The sequence below is a fragment of the Mustela lutreola genome, chromosome 1 (genome assembly GCF_030435805.1).
Source record: "Mustela lutreola isolate mMusLut2 chromosome 1, mMusLut2.pri, whole genome shotgun sequence".
Taxonomy (NCBI): Eukaryota; Metazoa; Chordata; class Mammalia; order Carnivora; family Mustelidae; genus Mustela; species Mustela lutreola.
The window spans coordinates 101,427,054-101,450,701 of record NC_081290.1 but is presented as its reverse complement, the minus strand read 5'-3'; the positions used below and the strand labels follow the sequence as shown (position 1 = coordinate 101,450,701).

At 44.6% G+C, this 23,648-nt stretch overlaps 2 protein-coding genes across 3 annotated transcripts in view; both read left to right on the top strand.

The window, feature by feature from the left end:
* Positions 1 to 8,813: 8,813 nt before the first annotated feature.
* Positions 8,814 to 23,648, top strand: part of SGMS2 (sphingomyelin synthase 2) — an 85,703-nt gene continuing 70,868 nt past the window's right edge. Inside the window, exon 1 of one of the 2 annotated variants that reach the window (XM_059171413.1) lies at positions 8,814 to 9,268. The gene's annotated coding sequence lies outside the window, so the exon portion shown is untranslated. Of the gene's footprint in view, positions 9,269 to 9,562; positions 9,699 to 23,648 lie in introns of those variants that run through there. The other variant, XM_059171407.1, reaches the window with a different exon arrangement.
* Positions 10,181 to 21,574, top strand: LOC131823788 (small ribosomal subunit protein uS8-like). The gene is made up of 2 exons (XM_059160625.1): positions 10,181 to 10,229; positions 20,207 to 21,574. Exons 1-2 carry the CDS (start codon positions 10,181 to 10,183, stop codon positions 20,632 to 20,634), a joined length of 477 nt encoding a protein of 158 aa, XP_059016608.1. The 3' UTR covers positions 20,635 to 21,574.

Below are 23,648 nucleotides of genomic sequence, written 5' to 3'. Positions count from 1 at the left end.
GGCATGATCCCAGATCAAGAACTCTGGCTAGTATTTCTTTAGGAAGAGTGCAGTTTGCTAAACAATATAGGGAAAAACGTAGAGAATCATTGCCTTGGGCTGGAATTGTCCATTTTTTTTTTTTTCTACATTAGAATCATCTCAGGTGGGGTGCCTGGGTGGCTCAGTCAGTTAAGTGTCTGCCCTTGGCTCAGGTCATGATCCCAGGGTCCTGGGATTGAGCCCTGCATCTTTGAGAGATTTGCTTCTCCCTCTCCTCCCTCCCCCACAACCCCGAACTGTGTTTTCCCTCTCTCTCTCTCTTGCTCACTCTCTCTCAAATAAATAAATAAAATCTTTTTTTTTTAAGATTTTTTTTTTTTTTAATTGACAGAGACACAGCAAGAGTGGGAACACAAGCAGGGGGAGTGGGAGAGGGAGAAAGGCTTTCCGCTGAGCAGGGAGCCCAATGCGGGGCTCGATCCCAGGACCCTGGGATCATGATCTGAACCATCCAGGTGCCCCAATAAATAAAATATTAAAAAAAGAAAAAGAACCATTTCAGGCACTGACTTAAAATGGTGCCTGGAATCCCTCCCCCTGAAGATGCAAAAGTCAAGGGTGAGCTTCACATGATGATGATTCTTAGGAAACTGGCAAGTTCAGGCAATGCTGGTCCAGGCTAATCTATCTAGGAATCATATCATGGTCATTAATTTTTTTTTAAATTTTATTTATTTATTTGATAGGCAGAGATCACAAGTAGGCATAGAGGCAGGCAGAGAGAGAGGAGGAAGCAGGCTCCCCGCTGAGCAGAGAGCCGATAAGGGGCTCAATCCCAGGATCCTGGGATCATGACCTGAGCCGAAGGCAGAGGCTTTAGCCCACTGAGCCACCCAGGTGCCCCTGCAGCTGAGTTTTTTAAAGCACTTGTTCCCACTACCCACCAAGAGTCTCAGAACTATCTCTGTCCTTTCCCTTGCGGTCCCAACACTCACGCCTTTATGGTAGAAGTGCTATACAGTAAAAACAAAGCAATCTTCACATTAGCCAGTCAAGCATATGCACAGACCCCAGAGGTTAGACCAGCCCTAACTTCTGGTTCAAGTACTATATTTCAACCAATTGGATTCTCCTGAGTAGTACTGGGAGAGGACTCGATACTGTTCAGTCCAGTCAGTTGATTCCCTTCCCACTCCCTCTCCATCCACAGCTGTGTACTACCTAGTTGACTCCATGGCTTCCTATCTTGAGCAGTAAAGCATCCCCACACCCACCGACCCCCAACCTCCATCCCTACTGGATCTCTGTCTCTTCCCCAAGAAGAGCTGCTCAGAACTTTAAGCCCTTTTTCTCCTGCCTATTCCCAAAACACTGTCATGATTTGTCATTCCTTGTCAAGTATGTCTAAGTGCAGGTGGTTAGGGGCCAGTTAGTGTATTTTGGATCCTAAGGGAGGAAGCGGAGAGGAGCAGGGATCCTCCTAGTAGTTTGGCCTCTGAATGGGACAACCAATATGAAATGAGACCATTTGCATGGAGATTAATCTCATATCATCTTCTGAACTCTATTACCCTAAATAAGTATGTCTCCTTTTAGTTATATTACACAAGACTACCTTTTACTGCCCTGGATTTAAGAAAAGGTCCAAGATGTCAGCTCCAGAAAGGGTGGAGGGTGAGTTTAGAGAGAAAACCTCCTCCCGCCCCACTTACCTACCTATTCCATCTACGTACATAGTTCCATATACTTATTTCTGTAATATTCTGTGATTTATTTCCCCTGATCTCCCTGACTCTACCCATGGCTCCCTAAACCCTTCTCCTATAACTTTGGAAATTCCTGCTTTATAATCATGAATTCTCCTATCTGTTCAGTTGTGTCTCTAAGTTTTCCTTATATTTTTCGGCCTTAACTTCAGTCTTGGGACAGGCTTTCTCTGCAGCCTGTCAAGGATGTCCAGTGATCTCCTCACACTCTATGTATCTTGGATTTGAAAAGTCGAGTCTGTGTCTCTTTAATTTCTAGAGATACTTCTGGACTGAGATGATGCCAGGCTTTCATGAAATGCCCTGCTTCTTTGAGGCATTCCCATCTTCCATATTATCTTCTTCCTTTCCTTATTCCAACTCATCATTAATTGTTTGGCACCTGATTCACAGCTGTCTTTTCTCCCCCTTGTCTGGCCCTCCTTCTGGGTAGCTTCGTCTTCCGTGAGACTTGGTCTTCTAGCTCTCGGAAGTCTTTTTCTTCTCCTTCCCTCACCCCATCCACCCACTCACAGCCACATTTCAGGCCCTGCCGTTGCCCAAACCGCTCAGAGAAGCAGTTCGTAAATCTCACCACCCAATCCTCTGTGCTTCCAAATTCTTCCCTCTCTTACCCTCGGTTCCCATCTCTGCAGTGTCTCCAGGATCTCTAGGCTACTGATCCTTTTACTTTTCCCTTATCCATCATCCCCCTCCTCGTTCTGCTTCTCTCCCTGACCATCTTTTATTCCCTAACCCATTGCTTCATTGACACTATGAGAGACTCCCTCCCTCCCATCTACCGGCCCCATTCTCTGTGCCTGTGCCTGCTATTAGAGAAGGACACGCTTTACCCTCCATGGCCCTGACTTCAGTCTTCATTCCATCTGTCAAATGTATGTTTTTCTAGTTAGTAAATGTTCTTACTCTCCAGTGTGGCTACTTCAAACTGTTTTCATTCTTTCTAAAACCACCCACTGCTCCCACTTCCTTATTTTCAGTTGAGATGTCACCTTGTGGTCAGCAGAATGGGTCCCCAAAGATGTCCACACCCTAATTCCTGGAACCTGTGAATATGTAACATCACATGACAAAAGGGACTTTGTAAGTATAATTAGGATTATGGGCTTTACTATAGAAAGAGTATGTAGTATTATCCACGTGGGCCCAATTTAGTCACAGGAGTCCTTTAAAAACAGTAAACTTTCCCTAGCTGAGGTGAAGAGATGTAGCAGAGGGAGAAATCAGAAGAATTCCAAGTGTGAGAAGGACTCAGCTCTCTGTTGCTGGCTCTGGGACAGATGCCTCTGGCTGCCAAGGTGGGCCCCTCCTGACAAGCAGCAGGGCAGCAGAGACCTTGCTTCTGCAACTAGAGGGAGGAACTAGAGTCTGCTTATAGCTGGAACACGTTTGGAAGCTTGCCAGAGCCTACTGATAAGAACCCAGCTGGTCAACACCTTGATTGCAGTCCTCTGGAAACCCAGAGCTGAGAAACCAGCAGAGTCTGGAGGGCTACTGACCTGCAGAATCAGGGGCTAATCCTTTGTGTTGTTTCAAGCTCCTAAACCTGTGATTTGTTACAGCAGCAATTGAAAGCTCATACATACCTCTGAACTCACAGAGAAGACGCATGGAGGGCAAGGATTGCAACTTCCTAGATGTGTCTACAAACATGATTCCCATGCTTCTTTTTCTCTCCCTTTTCCCTCCTGTAGGAGAGGAGCTGTTCCTTCTCCTCTCCAGAAAGCCAGGTCAGCTTCAACCCCAGCTGGCCCCCTATGAGCTCCAGCTCTCTCTCATTCCCACTCAATCAGATTCCACTCCACCTTGCAAAACCCACGCCCACTCCCACCCTGGTTAAGGGGTGACCTCCATGTCAGCAGTACCAGGGACTTTTTCAGTCTTTATTTTACCTGCTCACTCAGGAGCATTTAATGTAGATGGCCATTCCATCTTTCTCAAATAGCCTTTTCCTCAGTTTCCTTAACATTACATCCCCTAGTTTTCTTCCTATGTATTTCCAGGTCCCTCTTGCAGTGTTCTCCTTTACCAGTGTTGTAATATTTGGCCTCTCTTGGACCTCTTCTCTTCCTACTCTGGATGCTGCTTCCAGGCCATCTCAATTTTTCCTGTGGCTTCCTTATTATCCACGTGCTGAGTAAGCCTAAAATTTGTATCCCCAGGTCATGCCTCTTTTCTGAGTTCCAGACTAACGTCAGCAGCCCACTTGACAACTCCATTTATACAAACCACATCTCAAACTCCTTTTTAAAATTCAGTCTCTGTCTTCACAAACCTGTTCCTATCTTGGTGTCCCTTGCCTTGGTAAAGGGCACCCCCATCCACCCAAGTGCTTAAGCAAACAAACAGGAGTCCGAGTTGTTGGGGGCTCTATCTCTGAAGCTGTTCAATCTGCAAATGCTGTTCATTACACCTCAAATCCAGTCCATGTCCTGCATTCCCATCTCCTCATGCAGTCACATTCCGCACCTGGACTGCTGCAAAGCTTGTAGCTGCCCTCCCTCCACCTCCCTGTCTTCCTTCAGGTCAGAGGTAGACGGATACTGATCTTAAACGTGGTGCATGGTACCTTTCATGTTTCTGAAAACGCAAAACATTTTTATTTAATGTAGAACATTGGCACACAAGTTATAGTAGTACTAATAGAAAAAAGAGAGTCCAAGACTTTTCATGAATAGAAAAATGCAAAGATATTATCAGGAACTCCCAAATTAACAGACTACCAGATTGAGACGAAGTTCAATACAAACACATACCTGCACAAGCACATACATTTGGAGGGCCTACGATAGAGATACTAATACGATAATTGTGAGGAAAGAATACATGACATAATGCTGGATTTTTAAAAAATCCGAAAAAGAATCCTCTGTACGATGTCATTGGGATTATCTTAAACAATAGAAGTTTAAGGAAGGGACACCAAAATGTTAACAGTGGTTATATTTTCTCATTTTTCAATTGCTTTATAATATGGTAACAGTACCTTATTGTTAACATTTAAAATAAATATGTTTTAAAAGTCAGTGTTGTTAAATCAGAGTTATATCTGTGTAGGTGCAGTTTAAGGAATAGTAGTTAAAAAGTGTATATTTTCAGGGCACCTGGGTGGCTCAGTCAGTTATGCCTTCTGCTCAGGTCATGATCTTGGGATCCTGGGATGGAGCCCCACATCGGGCTTTGCGCGCATTGGGGAGTCTGCTTCTTCCTCTCCTTCTCCCTCGGCCCCTTTCCCTGCTCCTACACACATGTGCTCTTGCTCACACATGGGCTCTCTCCCATTCTCTCAAATAAATGAAAATCTAAAAACAAAGTATGCATTTTGAAGTCAAAGTATTGGTTTATGTCCTAGTGATACCACTTACTTGGGTGTGATCTCAGCACAATAATAATCTTTCTTATCTTTGGTTACCTCCTATGAAGACGAAGGCATTTTGAACACCTACCTCAGGTAATTTCTTAAAGGATTAAATGAGATAATACAGCTAAAGCAATTTGCATAGTCCCTGACATACAGTAAGTACTCAATAAATGGTAGGTGTTTGGCCCTTGGATGGGCCTGGCACAAAGTGAGTATCTAAATTCCAAATCCAGGGCACCTGGGTGGCTCAGTGGGTTAAGCCTCTGTCTTCAGTTCACTCTGGGATGGAGTCCCACATCAGGTTCGCTGCTCAGCAGGGGACCTGCTTCCCTCTCTCTCTCTGCCTGCCTCTCTGCCTATTTGTGATCTCTCTCTCTCTGTCAAATAAATAAATAAATAAATAAAATCTTAAAAAAAAAAAATTCCAAACCCAGAAGGTGAACAGCCTTATTCTCTAATAGTTCTGGGTGTTACTGTCTCTGCAATGAGGCATCAACCCTCTGTCATGGACTTATATTACTGTCTTCTTAAGTTTTAACATTGCTTGTGTTGCTGTTTTTAATTCCCAAAATAGAGGTTTATTGAAAAGTAATCCAAAAATACAAGTTTCTCCTTCACACTCTGCCCTTCGATACCTCCCTGGCAAGAGGTAATGTAGTTTGGTCCTAGATTTTTTCATAGGAGTGGTGTTTATTTCACAAAAATGGTGTGTGTGTGTGTGTGTGTGTTGTATTTTCCCTCTGTTTCCTTCAATGCTTATATTTGTCACTAACAAGGACAGTTTTCTTTTCTTTTTTTAAAGATTTGTTTATTTCAGAGTGCCTGGATGGCTCAGTGAGGTGAAGCCTCTGCCTTCGGCCCAGGTCGTGATCCCAGGGTCCTGGGATAGAGTCCCACATTGGGCTCTCTACTAGATGGGGAGCCTGCTTCCTCCCCTCTCTCTGCCTGCCTCTCTGCCTACTTGCGATCTGTCTGTCCAATAAATTAAAAGAAAAAAAATCCTTAAAGATTTATTTCAGAAAGCGAGAGAGCAAGAGAGCATGCACAAAAGCAGGAGGGGCAGAGGGAGGGGGAAAGAGAGGTTTAAGCAGATTCCGTGCTGAGCACAGAGATCAACTCTGGGCTCAATCTCACATCCCGGAGCGTGACCTGAGCTGAAACCAAGGATGGGATGCTTAACTAATTGTGGCATCCAGGCACCCCAGGAAGGACACATTTAAAGTCAGAGACTATGGGACTATTTTGGTGTTTTTTTTTTTTAATTTTATTTATTTGACAGACAGAGATTACAAGTAGGCAGAGAAGCAGACAGAGAGAGAGGGGGAAGCAGGCTCCCCGCTGAGCAGAGAGCCCGATGCAATGCTCGATCCCAGGACCCTGAGATCATGACCCGAGCTGAAGGCAGAGGCTTAACCCACTGAGCCACCCAGGCGCCCCTATTTTGTTTTTTTTTATTGCCTACGGAGTATCCCTTAGCATGAAGTCACTTCACTATTGGTTTGTTGTTTAAGGCTTGTTCATTTGTTTATTTCACTCATTGAGTATTACATGCTGGGCACTATGCTAGATCCTGGAAAAATTGTAAATTAAGAAAACTTTCCCATTGCTGAGACCAATGTTTAGAAGTGCATATGGTGATTCTTAGATAAACAGCATGGGCACAAAGTATGAACTCAATATATTAACATTGTTGGTTGAGTCAATGATTTATGTTATATCCAGAGTAGGCATTATTATAAGAGGAGATAAGAACTACAAATGTTTCCCTAACTTAATCAGTATGTTTTATCATAACAAAGAAATATCTGTAAAATGGTATTTACGGTATTCACTGGTTTAGAAAAAGTTGACAAGAACACACTGGCCAGGCCAGCCCTTTCCTTCCCTTAGAGCCTGCAGCACTGTAATTTTTGGAAGCTGACTAGAGCAAGGACTTAGGAAACTCTGATACATTCTAAGATCAAAAAGTTAAAAAAAAGCAAAATACTTTTCTGTGAGAAGGATAAGTCACCATTTTTCAAGACATAGAAATTAAGATGAATAATTTGCTTTCTCATATGCTAACAATGAAAAAAATGTAAAAACTTCTTGCAACTCAATCACAATTACACTATTACATTTATTGGAGCATATTTAAGTGTGTAATAAAATGACATCATTATTTAATTCACAATATTTAAACCGAGTAATAACCACAAATCCAGAACTATCCATTCAGCTGCCTTCCCGACAGGCGACCCTCTGGGATGAAGCTGCGGGACTTGCATCAGGGAGGAAGACAGCAGGATGGCAGGCTTTGTTCTGAGCTTTTTTACTTCATCCTTCTGCTTAGGCCTGAAAGCCCACAACATCATTTTTTGAGAACTGTAGAAAACCTTATTGATACTTATCTCCATAACATCCAAATATTTGACCATTATAAAGTAGGAAGTCAGTGAGCTATTCACCCAAACTTGCCTGTGGCTACGCACTTGAATCCAGTTCCCTCTGCGTTATCAGTGGACAGGATATTCAAGCTTCTGATTAGGTCTGTGAGTCTTTACAAAAAACTGTTCATTTGAATTTCCATTTACTTTGACTGCATCGCAGCAAACCAATCTATTTGCTATTGTCTTCTGGGCAAAATGCCTGGGCTTTGTAAAATCGAAAACGAACTCCTACTGAAAAGGAAAAATAAACCCGAGGAAAATAAACTTCAGTTGTTGGTGTTCTTTTCTGGGTTCTTACCTTTCTGTAGGTTTTTTGTTTGTTTGTTTCTTTCTTTCTTTTAAAGATGTCTTTATTTATTTATTTATTAGACAGAGAACAGGGGATTGGCAGAGGGAGAGAGAGAATCTTAAGCAGAGCGACCGAGGAGTGTGGGAGGGGGGCAGGGTGCTCCATCCCATGACCCCCGGAACATGACCTGAGCTGAAACCGAGTTGGAAGCTCAACAGACTGAGCCACCCATGTGCCCCTTACCTTGCGGTAGCTTTAGATGAGTGCATTTTTCACAATAGTGATGCTGAACCTTTGATTAATTTCAGGAGCATCTTCATTTGGGGGAAACTTCTGTAGTGACCTCTCACAGTTGTGTGTTTGGGGGATGTCCTGCATTTTGTTGTCGTTGTTGTTTTTACAGTAGTTTTTAATTACTATAGATGAATGATTGTTTACCTACATGATTTCTGCAATAGGCACCTAGAGATGCCTCTGGGTGATTTTTGCTTATTGTACGGAATCGCCCATAAGTCAGTGCAAATTCTAAACATCATTGCCCAGTCCAGAAGTAGAAATGAACATAAAACATTTATCATTTAAATTCAATAAAGTTTTGGCCGCGTTCTGATTCATCCCAGTTAGAATCTGAGACAGCCATTGTTTAGAGAACTGCCCAGCAGGTGTATGAATAGCAGCTCTAAGAAATCTAGAGCCTTGACTATCTTTTAGGAAGGCAACACCCTTCTAAAAACATAACTGCTGAGTTCATCAAAGAAACCACAGCCCGGGTGCCCTGTGTTCCAAAAGCTGCGGAAGAGCGCAACGTTCACTTGAGCAAAGAACTAGTTTTTCACTGTTTATTTTGGTTACGGTCGCTTGTCCTTAAAGAAAAGCACGTTGATTAACAGGATGAATGACACGGTAGTTAGTCACCGAAGGGAAAGTATTATAAGCCTCATTCACTTGGAGCACCCTTCCAGCTCGCACCTAGAGTTAGCCACAGAGCGGAACTAGGACTACCCTTGCCAGGCAACCTCCTGAGGTTTGGGAAGCCGCCTCTTTGACCTAGGCCTGGGCGGCACCCTTCGAATAAGCGTTGGCTGGTGTCCCCAAGCCCACTCACGCCGTCGTCAGGAAGCAGTTCCTGAATAAGGCAAGGTACGGGGTGGGGGATCCCTTTCCGGCCCCATTCAAAGTTGCCGGGAGTGGGATCCAAAGAACTTTCCCAGATTGATCTCCGTCACCGCTCAAGGAGGTCTGCTCCCGGCCCGCAGGCTTATCGCCGGGAGCCAATCGGCCCAGCGGGCCAAGCCCCTCCTTCCCTGCACCTTCAATGGCTGAGAGAGGGGAGGGTCGGCTGGGGTTTTCTTCTTAAGAAGTCGCACCGGTTTTAAGAGCTCCGCTCTGCGCCTGGACAGCCACAGCGGCGGGAGCGAGCGCTGCCGCCACCGGGCCGCGGGTGAGTCACTGTTTGGAAATGGAGTGGGCGGGCGAGGGTGTGAGAGAATGAATGATGTCAGGAGCGCGCTGGGCGGCGGGCGGGGAGAGCGGGCCGCCGCCGGGCCGCGGTAAACAGCGAGCGCCGCGCCGCGCCGCGGGCCGAGCGGGCGGGGAGACCCCGCCCTCGGCGCGCACGGAGCCGTCCTCGGCCGCCGAGCCCGGCCCGTGCTGCAGCGCCGCCGGGAGCGGCCTCGGGGGCGGCGGCGGCGGGGGGACCCGGAGAGCGGCTTGCCTAGCGGGGCCGCGGCGCAGACGGCGAGACCCCGAGCAAACTTTCTAGCGGCTTCGGTCCGGGGGTGGCTGCGGCAGCGGGCTCCGTCTCCTGGCGGATCCCCGCCCGGGAGCCGGTGCCTTCGGCAGGGAGCGTCGGGAGCCCCAGCAGAGAGCGGGTGAGCAGCGGCCGGAGGGGGCCGGGGAGGAGACCGGGCTGAGAAGCCGCGCGTCGGGCGCCGCGCGGGGAGGGGGAAGGTGGATGGCGAGCGCGGACGTGGCTCTAATTCGGCCCCCGCGCGCCCCGCCCCAGGTCATCCTTCGTTGGTGTTGCTTGGTAGGGGGGTGGCTGTGTGGCTGTGTGGCTGAGGCTCCTGGCTCTGAGCATTCGTCTCATTCATTTGCGACCATTTCGGGGAACTCGGTGCTGGCGTTGGAAGGACACAGATTAAACCATACAAGGTCCGGAGCCGCCCCGGAGGGCAGGACTGAAGTTCAGGAGGTGGAGGAGGGACTGTCTTTTTCTTTTCCCAGAGCCGCTTACTGCCGAGGTGTGATCCGCAGAAGCCCGGCCCTGGGCTGCCCACCCCGAAACCTTTCCACGGTTGGCATTCCCCAGCCACTCTGCTTAAGGGAAAGGAGGGTTGGATTCTCCGCGAAAATGGGTGGGTATGGACCCGTCTGCCTCTCCGAGAGTCGGATAATCGTCAGTAACCCGCGGCCACCTCTTGAAAAAAACTCAAACGTTCTGTAATCTTTAATTTCTTTTTTCAATCTGTGCCATTCTTCTGTTTCGTCTCGTCTGCTCTGAAGTGACCTCAAAACGTTTTGACGTGTTTGCTAAATTTTGAAGAGGTTCCACTGTTTAGTGACTCTAGGTTGGGCGTGGATTTTCAATTTAAACTTAACTTTGCAGATCCTTGGTGTCACTCGGAGTCTCCTCTATTAACGGTGGGTTCTCGGTCGCATTGAAGACTGACTCAGTAAAATGGGACTGTCACTACAGATGGTAGTAACGAGGGTGTTAGAGTGAGAAAGACCTAGCATAACGTCTGGCACAAATTGGACCCCAACCGGTTGTGACTGTTTATGTATAAATCATGGTGTGTTCCAGAGCCGGCATGGGTGATAATCAATTAACTTCCACAAAATCTCCTGCTTATAAACTTGGTAGGCTGAGGTTTCCCGTGGGAGATCCTTGGGCAAGTTCCTTGGCTCTTCAAAAAGTTAAGCATTTCATTGTGGATACCTGAAAGGGTCTTTGGTTTCTACCCCATTTCAGTGGAACTGCCCTTTACTGTTTAAACAGAGAGCAACTCCGGAAGGTGACAAACATGGAAATCTGGAGGAAGACTGGAGGGATGGAAAACTCTAACCTTAACTTTTTTGTATTTATTTATTTATTTATTCAAAGTAGGCAGTGCAGAATTTCCTTTTTATAGTCCTTTCCTTGGTTTGTTGCTAGTCTCACCCCACAGTAGTCTTCCGTTGAAGTGTTGTCTTACAAGTTAATATTTAATTCGGTTTCTTTAGTTTTCATTTTTAAGTAAAGCGGATTGACTTAGCAACCTGGAGGGAAATACTGGAAACCCTTGGGTTGCTGCCTCCTGGCCTCAGTTTCTCTTCTCCTGGGATCTTATAAAAGCTCAAGGAAATATTTGGAAGGATGGGAAGTATTTGTTTGGGAATTATTGAAAACATTTGTTCTTAACCATAGGTGTGACAGCGTTTAGGGTCAAAGGTCACAGGGAAGTTTTCACACTGCATGATGTGGAAAGGTCTTGGGCTTTGGAATCCAGAAGACCTGAGGCTATCTGTATGGTTAACTTGCCATATTTAAGCAAGTGACTTAAACTCTTGGATTTGGGAGGGACTTTAAGCAAAATATAGGTCAAAATAGAAATAATCTTACATCTATTAAAATAGACAATGGAATACAAATGGGAACTTTTTTTTTTTTTTTACAAAAGTGCTACTTTGCAGTGAGTTTTTTGGGGGTAAGGTGACAAATACTGAGAATTCTAGACAGTTTTGGACTAGAGTAGCCTGCCTACCTTTACTTAGTCTCTTATGGAGGAATTGAAGCCTCTAACCTGAGCTATCAGACATTTTTTCACTTCGTTCCATTCTTAAACATTTAGTGAGCAGCTACTATATTCTAGCCACTATGTTAGGTACTAGTAATGCTAACATGAAGATTTTGTAACTGTTCTTGAAGCTTACAGTCCAGTAGAGAGCGCCCCTCGCTTTTGATTATGGACGGGGTAAAAGGAGCCAAAAAGGAGGAGAGGATGAGGAATTGGGAGGAAATGGGAAGTGAGGAGACTCCCATAGGCTGCCTGCCACTGATAATGCAAGACCCAGCTGCTTTACAATGAGTCCTGAATTGAGGATCATAAATTCTTACGAAGATGAACAAGGCAAATATGCCTTGCTTTGCCCAATAAAAATTAGAGACAAGTGAGGCCGTTAAAATAATTTTAACTGGACACCAGAGCAAACTTGTTTAAATGAAATCTGAAGGGTAAATTCGGCTATACCAGGATTGATTTACGATGACAAGTAGGCAGAGAGGCAGGTGGAGGGGGTGGAAGGAGAAGCAGGCTCCCCATTGAGCAGAGAGCCTGATGTGGGGTTTGATCCCAGGACCCTGAGATCATGACCTTAGCCGAAGGCAGAGGCTTAACCTGCAGAGCCACCCAGACACCCCATGGTAGAATTTTAAGAAGATAATCACTGGGTAATAATATTGCAATTTGTTAAATTTTACCTGTATAGTAAGTAGTATATTACTTATGGAAGTTTATAGGTACAGATTAAACAAACCAACAATCACCCCAGAAAATCACTTAATGCTATATCCTTAAATTGTTTTTCAGCCTGTGAGGACCTATAACACAAAGAGCTAACGTGTTGAGAACACTGATTTAGATTGCCTGAGGTTGCACCTGCTAGAAAGTCATTCTCTGCAAAACCAACAAATTTGTTCCCTATTCACGGTTTTCTAACTTGCTTTTTTTCCATCCAGGTGTGGACATCTTTATCATAAAATACTTTTGGATCACAGCTTTGATAGTTTTCTGTTCAATGGCTGCATCCCAACTGAACCAATCCTCTACTTGGGGACAGTTAGTTTGTTTCCGGTTTTATTATTTTAAGCAACTCTGCACTAAGTATTCTTCTAGCTGTATCTATGTGTCTGGCCATGTTGATTGTGGTCATTTTGCATTTTAAAATGTGGCTTATAGTGTTTAATGTAGCTGCCTTTTTAAAAATCATATTCAGAATAAGAAAGCTTTCTCTTTAAAACTCAAGAGTTTTAATTTCTGTGTTCCTTTAGTGTTTCTCTTAAGATTTCAGCAATAGGATCGACCTTCTCTGTGGAGCTGCACGATAGGTCAGTAGCTCATTACACAAGGGATTTATCTGATGAAAACAGAACACACAGGCTTTCTTAAAGAGATATTTGGGCTTGTATTTTGTTATTAGCCAGAAAGCTAAACTTCTGTGGGCAAATAGAGGAGAGTGGAGCCCTGCTAATTTTGTCAGGTAGCTCTCTATAAGAAAATCTACTTCCACAATTTGCCTCCTTAGTCCCCATAAAGGTAGACAAATTAAAAATTTCAGATGTTGCATTTAGCAGATTTATCACTATACTAGGTTTAACCAAGCTCCATCACTTTTAAGTAGGTCACCTTTTTTAAAAACCTTATGCATTTGTTTGAACTCTTGAAAAGCATATTATCAGGAAGACTTTGTGGGATTGATTTACTGAAAGTGCAATAAATTTCCATTCGCTAATTTTCATGATAGGTATAAAACATTTCTTCATTTAAGCATTCTCAAGTTTTATGCTAATATCATACCCTCTTTGCTACCCTGAATCAGAATTTAAATTTTGCTTTGTGTTTATTTTTCCGTTTCCCGTGCTAGTTACTTTATCCCCTCATGGTTTGTTTTTTTTTTTTTTTTTTTTTTTTTTAAAGATTTTATTTATTTATTTGACAGAGAGAAATCACAAGTAGATGGAGAGGCAGGCAGAGAGAGAGAGAGGGCGAAGCAGGCTCCCTGCTGAGCAGAGAGCCCGATGCGGGACTTGATCCCAGGACCCTGAGATCATGACCTGAGCCGAAGGCAGCAGCTTAACCCACTGAGCCACCCAGGCGCCCTCCCCTCATGGTTTTGATAAAGGGTGTTGGATTATGAGTAGTGTTCAGTTTAGCTTCTTCATACAGAAACTCGAATCAGTTCCATTTATTAATTTCTAACAATGACTTGTAATTCAAAGCAGAATGTAAAGAAACAGGCCATAGAATGAAAGTTTAAAAAGGGGGCAGCCTGGGTGGCTCAGTCAGTTAAGCAGCTGCCTTCGGCTCAGGTCCCGATCCCAGGGTACTGGAATGGAGGCCCTCTTCAGGCTCCCTGCTTAGCAGAGACTCTACTTCTCCCTCTCCCTCTGCCCTTCCCCCCACTCGTGCTCATTCTCTCTCTCTCTGAAATAAAATCTTAAAAAAAAAAAAAAGTATAAAAAGGGTAAGGTGTTATTTGCTGCCTGGTATTCCCTGCTACCAAACCTAATTTGGTGATTTGCTTACAATTTAAGATTCAGCTTTACAATTCTGTGTGTTAGTTTGATCATGTCACTTAAAATTTTCAAACCAAACTTGGCACATTCCTAGTTTGTTTGTTTTTTTTTTTTAAAGCATTAAGTGGATTGAGTGTTGTATATGTGCATCTTTTCTTTCAATATATCCCTCCGTACTGTTAAAGGATAAAACCACATACTAAAATTGTTAAAGAGGAGGGGATGAAAGGAAATGAAGGTAGCAAATTCAAAGCCCAAGAGTCAGAAAAGACACCCAGCTATTAAAAGAGAAAGTCAAAGAGAAAGACTCTGGAAGGACCCTTTCAGGTAAATGTCACTTCTTTCCCTAGTAGTGCCAGCGCTGAGGTTCATTTATCATGATACATTTCAACTGTGGGAAGGAGGTTGCTCAATTGTCAGGGCTAGAATTGAGGCAGGCAGAATTGAGAAGGAGCTGAGATACCCACCTTCCGGCATCCTTGACTCTTAAGCTTACCTGGCAGTACGCACTTCACCCAGAAAGTCTCCATGAGTGTCGAATAGTGGCAGATTGCTCTCCAACTGAAACTGTGGAACTGGGGGCATCCTATTATGGAGAATTGGGGTATGCCGGTCCACCCTGGAACTTAATGACCTCTTTTTAGATGATTAGAAGTGCAAACTATGTGATAGGAATTACACTTTTGAAAAGCTTTTCCATGATTGGGAAGAAACTGAAGGGAGGAAGAGCTCTGGAGGTGGAGAGACCACTGCAGAAACACAGCTGGGAATGTGCCAGAGGCAACTCAAGGTGTCCCATGGCGGGGATGGGGGGGAGCATACCTAATCCTGAGGTCCACTGGCAATTGGCTTCTCCATCTTGGAAATGGGGTCCTGAGAGATCCTGCAGAGGTTGGCCTGGCAGGGGTGCAAACACATGCCACAAGCCTCCTGGGGCCATTTGCTGATGAAACTTATCCTGGGAAGGCACCTCTTAACACACATTCCATAGGAAGGGGTTAAAAATTACTTTAAGTAGGTAATCTGACTTAACATCTAGAGAAAACGTGAAGGAATGAGTTCTCATTTAGGTCTAGAGAAGTGGGTCAAAGAAAGAATACATGGTTTTGGATCATGGACCACTTAACTAATTGAGGTACCCTGGAGGCAGACCTTTAGATGGCAGTCCGTCTCCAAAGAGAAGCAGAGACTTCTCAGGAAAATACTTGCGGCTGTTGTTGAACTTAAACGTGAAGCCAAGCCTTTGAAAAGGGAGCTGGAGCGAATCTGGTGAAATAGTAATGGTTAAATAATGGGAGAGACTCGGAGATAGCATTTTCACATCTGCATCTTAGACTGACCTGCAAAATAGAAACTGAGTGCTCTCCGCTGTGGAGGTTGGGAAACCATTTTTAGAAAGGTTAACATACTCAAGGAGGCAGAACCGGTAGGAAGTAGAGCAAGGGTTTGAGGGGAGACCCTGCACTGCCTAGTATCCCTTAGGGCTTTCTATAATCTTCCCACTCACTCTGGAGATGTGTAAGTTTGAGGGGGTGGGGCAGGTGATACAATATCTTTTGATATAGGATTGTATGTTTACCTTGGGATGCTTATCAGGTCGGAGCTGATTCAAGGTCATGAAGGAGTGCCAGAGAGGTGAACCCACATAGGCTTGCCCCACCAGGACAAAGGCAGTTCTCAGAAAACAGGAGCCGCTGTGTAAAAGACAGGTCTCAGGGCCTCCTAGAGAAAGACACAATCCTCGGGGAGGGCAGTGGGGTGTTGTGAGACCCAACACTGCTGCTCACCACTAGATGACCTTGGGCAGCTTCCTCAGATGCACCTCCATTTCTTGACTGTTAACAAGGGAATAAAATATATACTTCAGAAGGTGACCATATGATATATAAAAAGCTTCGTGAGTAAAATATTGAGGGTAATGCTTGGTTCATATAACTACTCGGTGGCTTAGTGTTCATTGTTTTTTTGGCAGACAAGCTGCATCTCTAACTTTTAAAGACGTGTTCCATCCTATTATCTCAAAAAAGCAAATTATTGCTTATTATTTCTTTTGTAATAAAATAGCCATTTGTCACATCATGCCTGTTAGTGGTAGGGTCTGGGTTCTGTCGATCTGCCTTCCCTCGTCCTTCTCGTGGGGGTTAAAATAAAATCCCGGAAGTTGTTTGTACACCACCACTGAATTCAAGAACTTTCATAAGAAGTATATCACGTCAGCTGTGAATGCTGACAAGCTTTCAGAGCCGCAGTCACCATATGCCAGGCCTCTCAGCAGATGCTGGGAGCATTCACGTCGCACAGCCGCCTCTGTGCCCCACAGAGCTCAGCCTTCTGAGGAGTATTGTACCATGAACACCACTGTCCCAGAAAATGCTTGGGGCCATTAAGAATCACAGACCCCACTGTCCTCCCCGATGCTGTGAGTCTTTCTCTTGGAGGCCCGGAGATGGTTTATTTCACACAGATGCTACTGTTTTCTGACATTTGCATTTGTTCTGCAAGTTGTTTAACCTCCAGTTGTGAGTACCACCCGTCCCCAATAGCTACCAAACTTTAATAGTAACAGAGGGCATTTTTTTTTATTAAATTATATTTGTATATGTGTGTGTGTGTGTATGATATATCCTTTATGATGGATTGGTTAGTACTCAGAAATACACTCCCTTGAAATATAGTCTGATTGGCAAGTTTTAAGCAGCAGGCAGAAACATTTAAAATTGTATTTACCGAATAGTTAAAGCACTCACTACTTGTTGGGGTTTTTTTTTCTGAGCACTTGGAACTGATTTATATCTCCCCAAACACGCTGAAGTGCATGTTGTTATCCCCATCTTAAGGACCCCCATTTGACATTAGTCACTTGCCTAAGGTCACACAGCTGGGAGGAGGCAGAATTACCTATTGAAAGGAGACAGTTTAGTGGCAGAGCTGAACCACCACACTGTTGATTATAGAACCTAGCATGTATCTCACAATGTGGGTCCCCTTTGTGTCCTATCATGTGCAGTTTTATCAAAGGAAACTTGACACCTGTCCAAACATGCCATCAAATCCCTGCGATTTACCATATGGAGGGTTCAATGAGGTCCTATATTTCAGTATCAGTATTGAAAGATGGCAGTTAACTTAATTTTCAGTACAGTTTTGTCACAGTTTTTTTTTTTAAGATTTTATTTGAGAGAGCGCAAGAGAACACAAGTGGGGCGGGGTCAGAGGAGAGAGAGCTGAGCAGGAAGCCCGGTGTGGGGGGTCCATCCTAGGACCCTGAGATCATGACCTGAGCCAAAGGCATATGTTTAACTCACCGAGCTACCCAGGTGCCCCTCAGACATTTTTCTCTAGAAGTTTCTGAGTGTTTAGTCAGGCTTGGTGATGAGTTTGGGAAAGAAGTACATTCTTCTGTCCCCTGATTAGTGCATTCAGCTCAGTAAGAAGATCTGCTTCTTATGCCTTATGCCTGCTACTCTAATGATACTTATTTTTTCAGTTTTAGTTCTTTCACCAATTATAGTTGAAAGTTCTGTTGGGGGAGAGTAGCTTGTACATGAGGTTTCATTGACTTTTTTTCCCATAAGTATTGGAGATGGTGGTAGGCAGAGTCATGGCCCTCTGAAGGTTTCAGATCCTAAGCCCCAGAATCTGTGTATCCTTTATGTTATACGGCAAGAGGGAATTAAGGTTGCTAATCAGCTGATGTTACCATATGGAGATTAGCCTGGATTGTCTGGTTGGACCCAGTGGAAAAGAGAAGCACAAGAGTCAGAACCAGAGAGTCAGAACTAACAGAGCTTTGAGTTTAAAAAACTCAAAGGACCATTGCTGGCTTTGAAGATGGAAGGGGGCCACGAGCCAAGGAATGGATGCAGTTTCTAGTAGCTGGAAAAGGCAAAACTAGATTCTCCCGAGGGCCTCCAGAAAGGAATGCAGCCCTGCTGACACTTGGATTCTAGCCCAGTGCAAACCATTTTGTACTTCTGACCTCCAGAAGTGTAAGAAAATAAATGCGTGTTGTTTAAGCCACTGAATTTGTAGTAACCTGTTAAAGCACCAAAGGGAAACTAATAGAGGTATCAGAACACTTGGCAAATTCCGTTCTGTTCCTTTGCCAGCCCCGGGAAAGTTGCTTAATCTCATGACTTACGGTTAGGGGCACATCAGGTGTGGTGAGTGTTTACCTTTGGGGGGCTGTCCTATTTTCCTGTTACCCTGTTTTACAAAGTGGCAAAATTAGCCACTTTAGGGGCAGAGGGAGTTGACTCGATAATTCTATACATTTTTACACCTGGTCAGTGTTTAAAAGGCCAGTTCCAAGATTTTAGCAAAAAACAGTCTATGGAGCAAGTAGTGGCCCTTGGGCCTTTCCCATCAGAGTTGCTGGACAGAAATGCAGCTGCACCCCACAGAGTAGTTGTCACCACCCAGCATTTGTCTGGGGGTAAGATGATAGCCCAGATGTGGTGGAGATGATCACTTGTTGAGTTTTGACTACAGATTTGCTTTAATTTTTTAAAATTAGCTCTTTGCTTATCTAACAATGTTAATATGCATTCTCGGAGAGCAAGGATACATCTAGGCAAAGACTTCCCAAACTGTAACGCATAAATAAAAGAGAATATCATTCATCACATCGTCTATAGCAAGTATCCAGAGGGTTGTAGGCCCCCCCAGTAGGTGATATCTTGGAATCAAAGTATCAGTTATTGGTATTTAAAGATAATAGTTTTAATGGATGGGGTTAGTGTTTGTTGTTGTTGTTTTAAGGCTTCCTCCAGTAACTAATCTCCTAATCTTACATTGTGATTTGGAGACAACTTTGATTAATTAAGGGTCTCTCCTTTGTTACAGTGTAGAAATAGCAGTGTAAGGAATAAAATCTTGGGAATTTTCCCATATAAAAAATGAAACAAAGGCTAATGTAAGATTTTTAAAAATAATTTTAAAGAAATATAAGTGGAAAATTAACAGGATGGTATAAGTATATATATATAGCAGTTTCTGGGAGGAGGAGACTGCCTTGCATAGAAATGCATTAAAAATTGGAAACTCCAAAAAACCACAGAGGTAGGACATACTCATATTTGCATTTACTTTAAATATACCCTTTTAGATTTGTAGTCACTTTGTTAGTTTAGGGGGGAAATTATAGACATATAAAAAAAGTAGGATTGATTTCCTCTTACAAATATGAAGGTCTGGAAAAAAACTCAAAACGATGTGGAGGAAAGAAAGTTTTTGTCTGTGTTCTACAATGTGTTCTACAATGCTCTGGGCAGAGATTTTTCTAGGCTCTCCCTAGCATAGGAATTTCTTGAGCCTCGGCTCTGTGCATGCAGTACTCCTATATGACCCTTGACTCATTCGCTTGCATTTTATCCCCATCAAGTAATTCTTGGTGAATGGTTTGCTTTTCCCTGCCAGTGTCTCCATAGAAGAATGAGGATGTCTAGGTTATGTAAGAGGCCTAGGAACGTTCGCTCCTACCAGCAGGTATCTATCCGATCCCTTCGCCATTACTGATAAGTTAATAGACTGATGTTTTCTGTTGCATCTTTCATTAGCATGAATCAGCTCCCTAGTGTCTCTCTCCTGGGTGAACTGATGAAAGAGTTTCTGGGCAAAGCCCAGACCTGGGACCAGTGTGCTGCCCTGCCCTCTCACCCCTACCCCAGGAGATAACCATCCACTAAGAACCCAGGGTTGTCCAGCAGAATTATATATGAACCACACATGATGGTCACATACATAATTTGAGTTTTCTGACAGCCACATTTTTTGTTACAAAAAGTTAAAAAAGGTGAACTTAATTTTAAGAACATATTTTAACTCCATATATCAAAATGTTCTATTTCATATTATCAGTTACGATCGATCTAAAAGTTCTTGGCGTATTTATACATTTTTTTCCTTAATCTGCACTCATAGCACATCTCTCCATGGGCCACATCCCGAGGGCTTAGTAACCACATGTGGCTAGCAGCTACCCTACCAGGCAGTGCCCCTCTGACCAGCTTTACCATTAAGCAGGGATACCCTCCTTGAATCTGGAGAGAATTCTTGAATAGTTGCCATCCAGTGATTCTGGGGTGTTGTGTAAAAATTGAGTGTCGCTCTTCCTGCCATCTTTCCTTGCCGCCATAGCGGTGTGCAGGAATGTCATGGCAGATGCTGTGAGGAGCAGTAACAATGCTGGAAAGAGAGGCAGACTCCAGCTTCTTAGTAGGCCGGGCTCCAAAGTCATCTCCTGGTTTCTGGCCGTGATGACGAGGCCTGGTTGCATTGGTGAATTTGAAATCATTGATGATCACAGAGCAAGGAAAATTTCTGTGAATCTCACAGGCAGGTTAAACAAGTGTGGAGTGATCAGCCCGAGATCTAATGTACAACTGAAAGATCTAGAAAAATGGCAGGCTAACCTGCTCCCATCCTGCCAGTTTGGTTTCATTGTCCTGACAGCCTCCGCTGGCATCATGGATCCTAAAGGAGCAAGACAAAAACACAGAGGAGGGAAAATCCTGGGATTCTTTTTCTAGGGTTATAATACATATGTGCAAATAAAATGCCTCAGTGGCAAAAAAATAAAACCAAAACCAAAAACTAAATGATGTCGTGGAATCACCTTGGTGAGCCCCAGAGAAAGCTGGTTCCCAGTCCTTTTGCTAGAAGACTGAGCAGGCTCAACAGTACGGTGGAACACGCCTCTACAGTTACTGGTGACGTAAATGTGTGAATTTCAATGTCAGGAGGTGTGTCTGGGCCTAGACAAGAATTATTTAGATAATGAGGCTCATGCAAACAGAAGAGATGACAGCTTACAGCTGTGATCCATGGGATGTGTGTGGGCTTCTGGCCTGGCCTCAGCCCCTCGGGGTTCAGCACACTTAACTCCTCTTGTCTCTCACCTTGCTGTCTGACCTGTTTATCTGCCGCCTGTCCTGTTATATTCGTCCTGTCCTTGCCCTGTTTATATCCATAATGCCGCTCTCTAGTGTATGCCCTTACTCTGTTGCTTTTCGTAGCAATCTGAGAAGCAAGACTCCTGTAAAACCAGGATGACTGAAATCATTACTTGCTATCAAATATCCGTGCGTCAGGAACTTTAAGGTTAGAATATAAGAAGGCACAGGCGTGGTGGGTGTGAAAGGGAGAGGAGGGAAGGGAGGAAGGAAGGAAGAGCGCGGTCCTGTGTGGGAAAATGACTGAAAGCAGAGGGTCTCATAGCAGAAACACTCCCCAGCTACTGGGCAAGCCGTTGTTGTCACAAAATTCTCAAGATGGGTTGCTTTGGGTTTCACAAATGTATTGACTTTATTCAGATGCCTCTTGGATACAGTTGAGACATGGTCCCAGGCCCTCCTCAGTTCCTTCTGAAATTGATTAGTACATTTGACACAATGTTTTGAGCACTTGCTATGTGCTAAACTTTATTCTTTTTTTCTTTTTTTTTTTTTTTTTAGATTTTATTTATTTATTTGACAGAGGGGTTGGGGGAAACACAAGCGGGGCCAGGGCAGGGTGGAGTAGGAGAGGGAGAAGTAGGTTTCCCGCTGAGCGGGGATCCCGAAGCAGGATTCCATCCCAGGACCCTGAGATCATGACCTGAGCCAAAGGCAGACGCTTAATTGACTGAGCCACCGAGACATCCCTAGACTTTATTCTTGATTCTAGGGATTCAGTGAACAGGAGTTGAGGTTCTACTCTCATGGAGATTGTTGGAGTTAATGTGTTGAGGGAAGAAAAGATGTTACACAGAGAGGTTGAGCAATGTAAACAAGTAAGACCAGTATATAAACAAGGTAAAGTTCAGTGTTGGACCCATTCTTCAAAGCCAGCTTGGTCACCTGGTGTAGAGTGACTGGCAAAGCCTGTGCCAACAGTCAGGAGAGGCTTGTTGGAAGCACTGAAGTGTAAAGGATGAGAGGGAAGGGCGTGTGCAGCAGGCGGAGGACAAGAGTGCTTGGTCACACCAGGAGTGGGAGTGAGAAGTGTCCAGGCCCCTCTGGATCAGGTGGGGTGGGGCTTGCAGACTTGGTACGGAGCATGAGCCTTCTTGCAAATGCAGTGAGAAGGTGTCAAGAAGTGGTCTGAGAAGGAGCCGGCATGATCTGATTTAGATTTGTGACATACTGTGGCTGCTGGGCAAAGAAGGAAGTAGAAGGGGCCAAGAGTAGAAGCAAGATCAGTTGTGCTACTGCCTGAAAAGGTATGTGGCCAGCAGTAAGGGAGCAGTGTTGAAGAGGGAGAGCCCTGGATGGATTGGAGAGGGATGGAGATAGGATTCACAAGATTGATTGATTGATCAAAGAGAGAGAGAGAGTGACAGCAAGCAGGTGTAGTGGCAGGCAGAGGGAAAAGCAGGCTCCCCGTTGAGGATGGAGCCCAGTGTGGGACTCAGTCTCAGGACTCTGGAATCATGACCTGAGCTGAAGGCAGACACTTCACCGACTGAGCCACCCAGGCATCCCAGGGTTGACAAGACTTATGGTTAGGCTTTGATGAGTGACACGAGAGAGTAGGAGAAGTCAAGCAGAACTGCCAGATGGGTGGTAGGTAGGTAAGAGGATTGTGGGGAGTAGAATTCTGTTCTGGCCACTGGTAAGTTTAAGTTGCCTGTTAGTCCTTTCTCATGGAGACAGATGTCAACCAGCAGTGACCTGTGTTCAGGGGTGAGATTGGGTTCTGAGGTGTTTGGGGAATCTGCCGTCACCTAGGGAGGCTTCACAGGCAGAGAAGAGAGAGAGATAAGGCTTCAAGCAATGACAGTTGGGAGATCAAGTAGGAGACCATGGAGGAACCAATGAGGCAGGAGGAAGACCAGAAGGGAAGGATGTTCCAGATGCCGACAGAACCGGGTGTCTAGAGCAGGATGGAGTAATTGGTGCTGTTGTAAGTTCTTGACAAGTTGGGTAAGAGGAAAACACAGTATTCGCTGGGTTTGCCAGTATGGAGGATTCCTGTAGGTAATGGTCTTGTGTTTTAGAGACATGATTTAAGGCACAAATATATTGACCTCCACTGTCTCCTGCAGCAAACTTTCCTCACCCTCTCCCTTCTCAACATCACCCTTGCTGGCTAGATGTGCTCTCTTTGTTCCAGAGTACTGAGGCCTTTCTTTGTCCCTGGACTACCATAGCGTAACATGCTTTTCTGTTGAAATTAGGCTCTTTCAGAATGAGTTCCTTAACAGCAGAACTTCTAGGTGGGTTTTGTTTTTTTTGTTTGGTGGGCTTTTGGTTTTGTTTTGTTTTTTGTTTTGGTATTTCCTAGCATGATGCAGACACTCAGTACATGTTTTCTGAATCAGTGTGTTGAGGATCATTGAATACTGTGGTTTTGCTTGTGTTTTTTACCCCTGTGTTGTGGCAGGCACAGGCCAACAAAGAGCACAGGTTTTCAGATTCTCCTCTACCTTCTACGGCCATGGTCTTGCTGGGCCGAGGTTAGCTTTTGCCCAGGACTGCCCCCTCCTCCCCCGATGCCGCTGGCCAGTGGCTGCTTTGGACGCCTTGCTTAGCTCTGGTCCCCTGTGGTCCTCTCTTCTTCGCCC

Bases quoted from the DNA above. Each gene is read 5' to 3' on its own strand.
- LOC131823788 (XM_059160625.1), top strand. From the start codon at position 10,181: ATGGGTGGGTATGGACCCGTCTGCCTCTCCGAGAGTCGGATAATCGTC. The intron at 10,230-20,206 runs GTAACCCGCGGC...GTAAAAATTGAG, and splicing joins CGAGAGTCGGATAATCGTCA to TGTCGCTCTTCCTGCCATCT.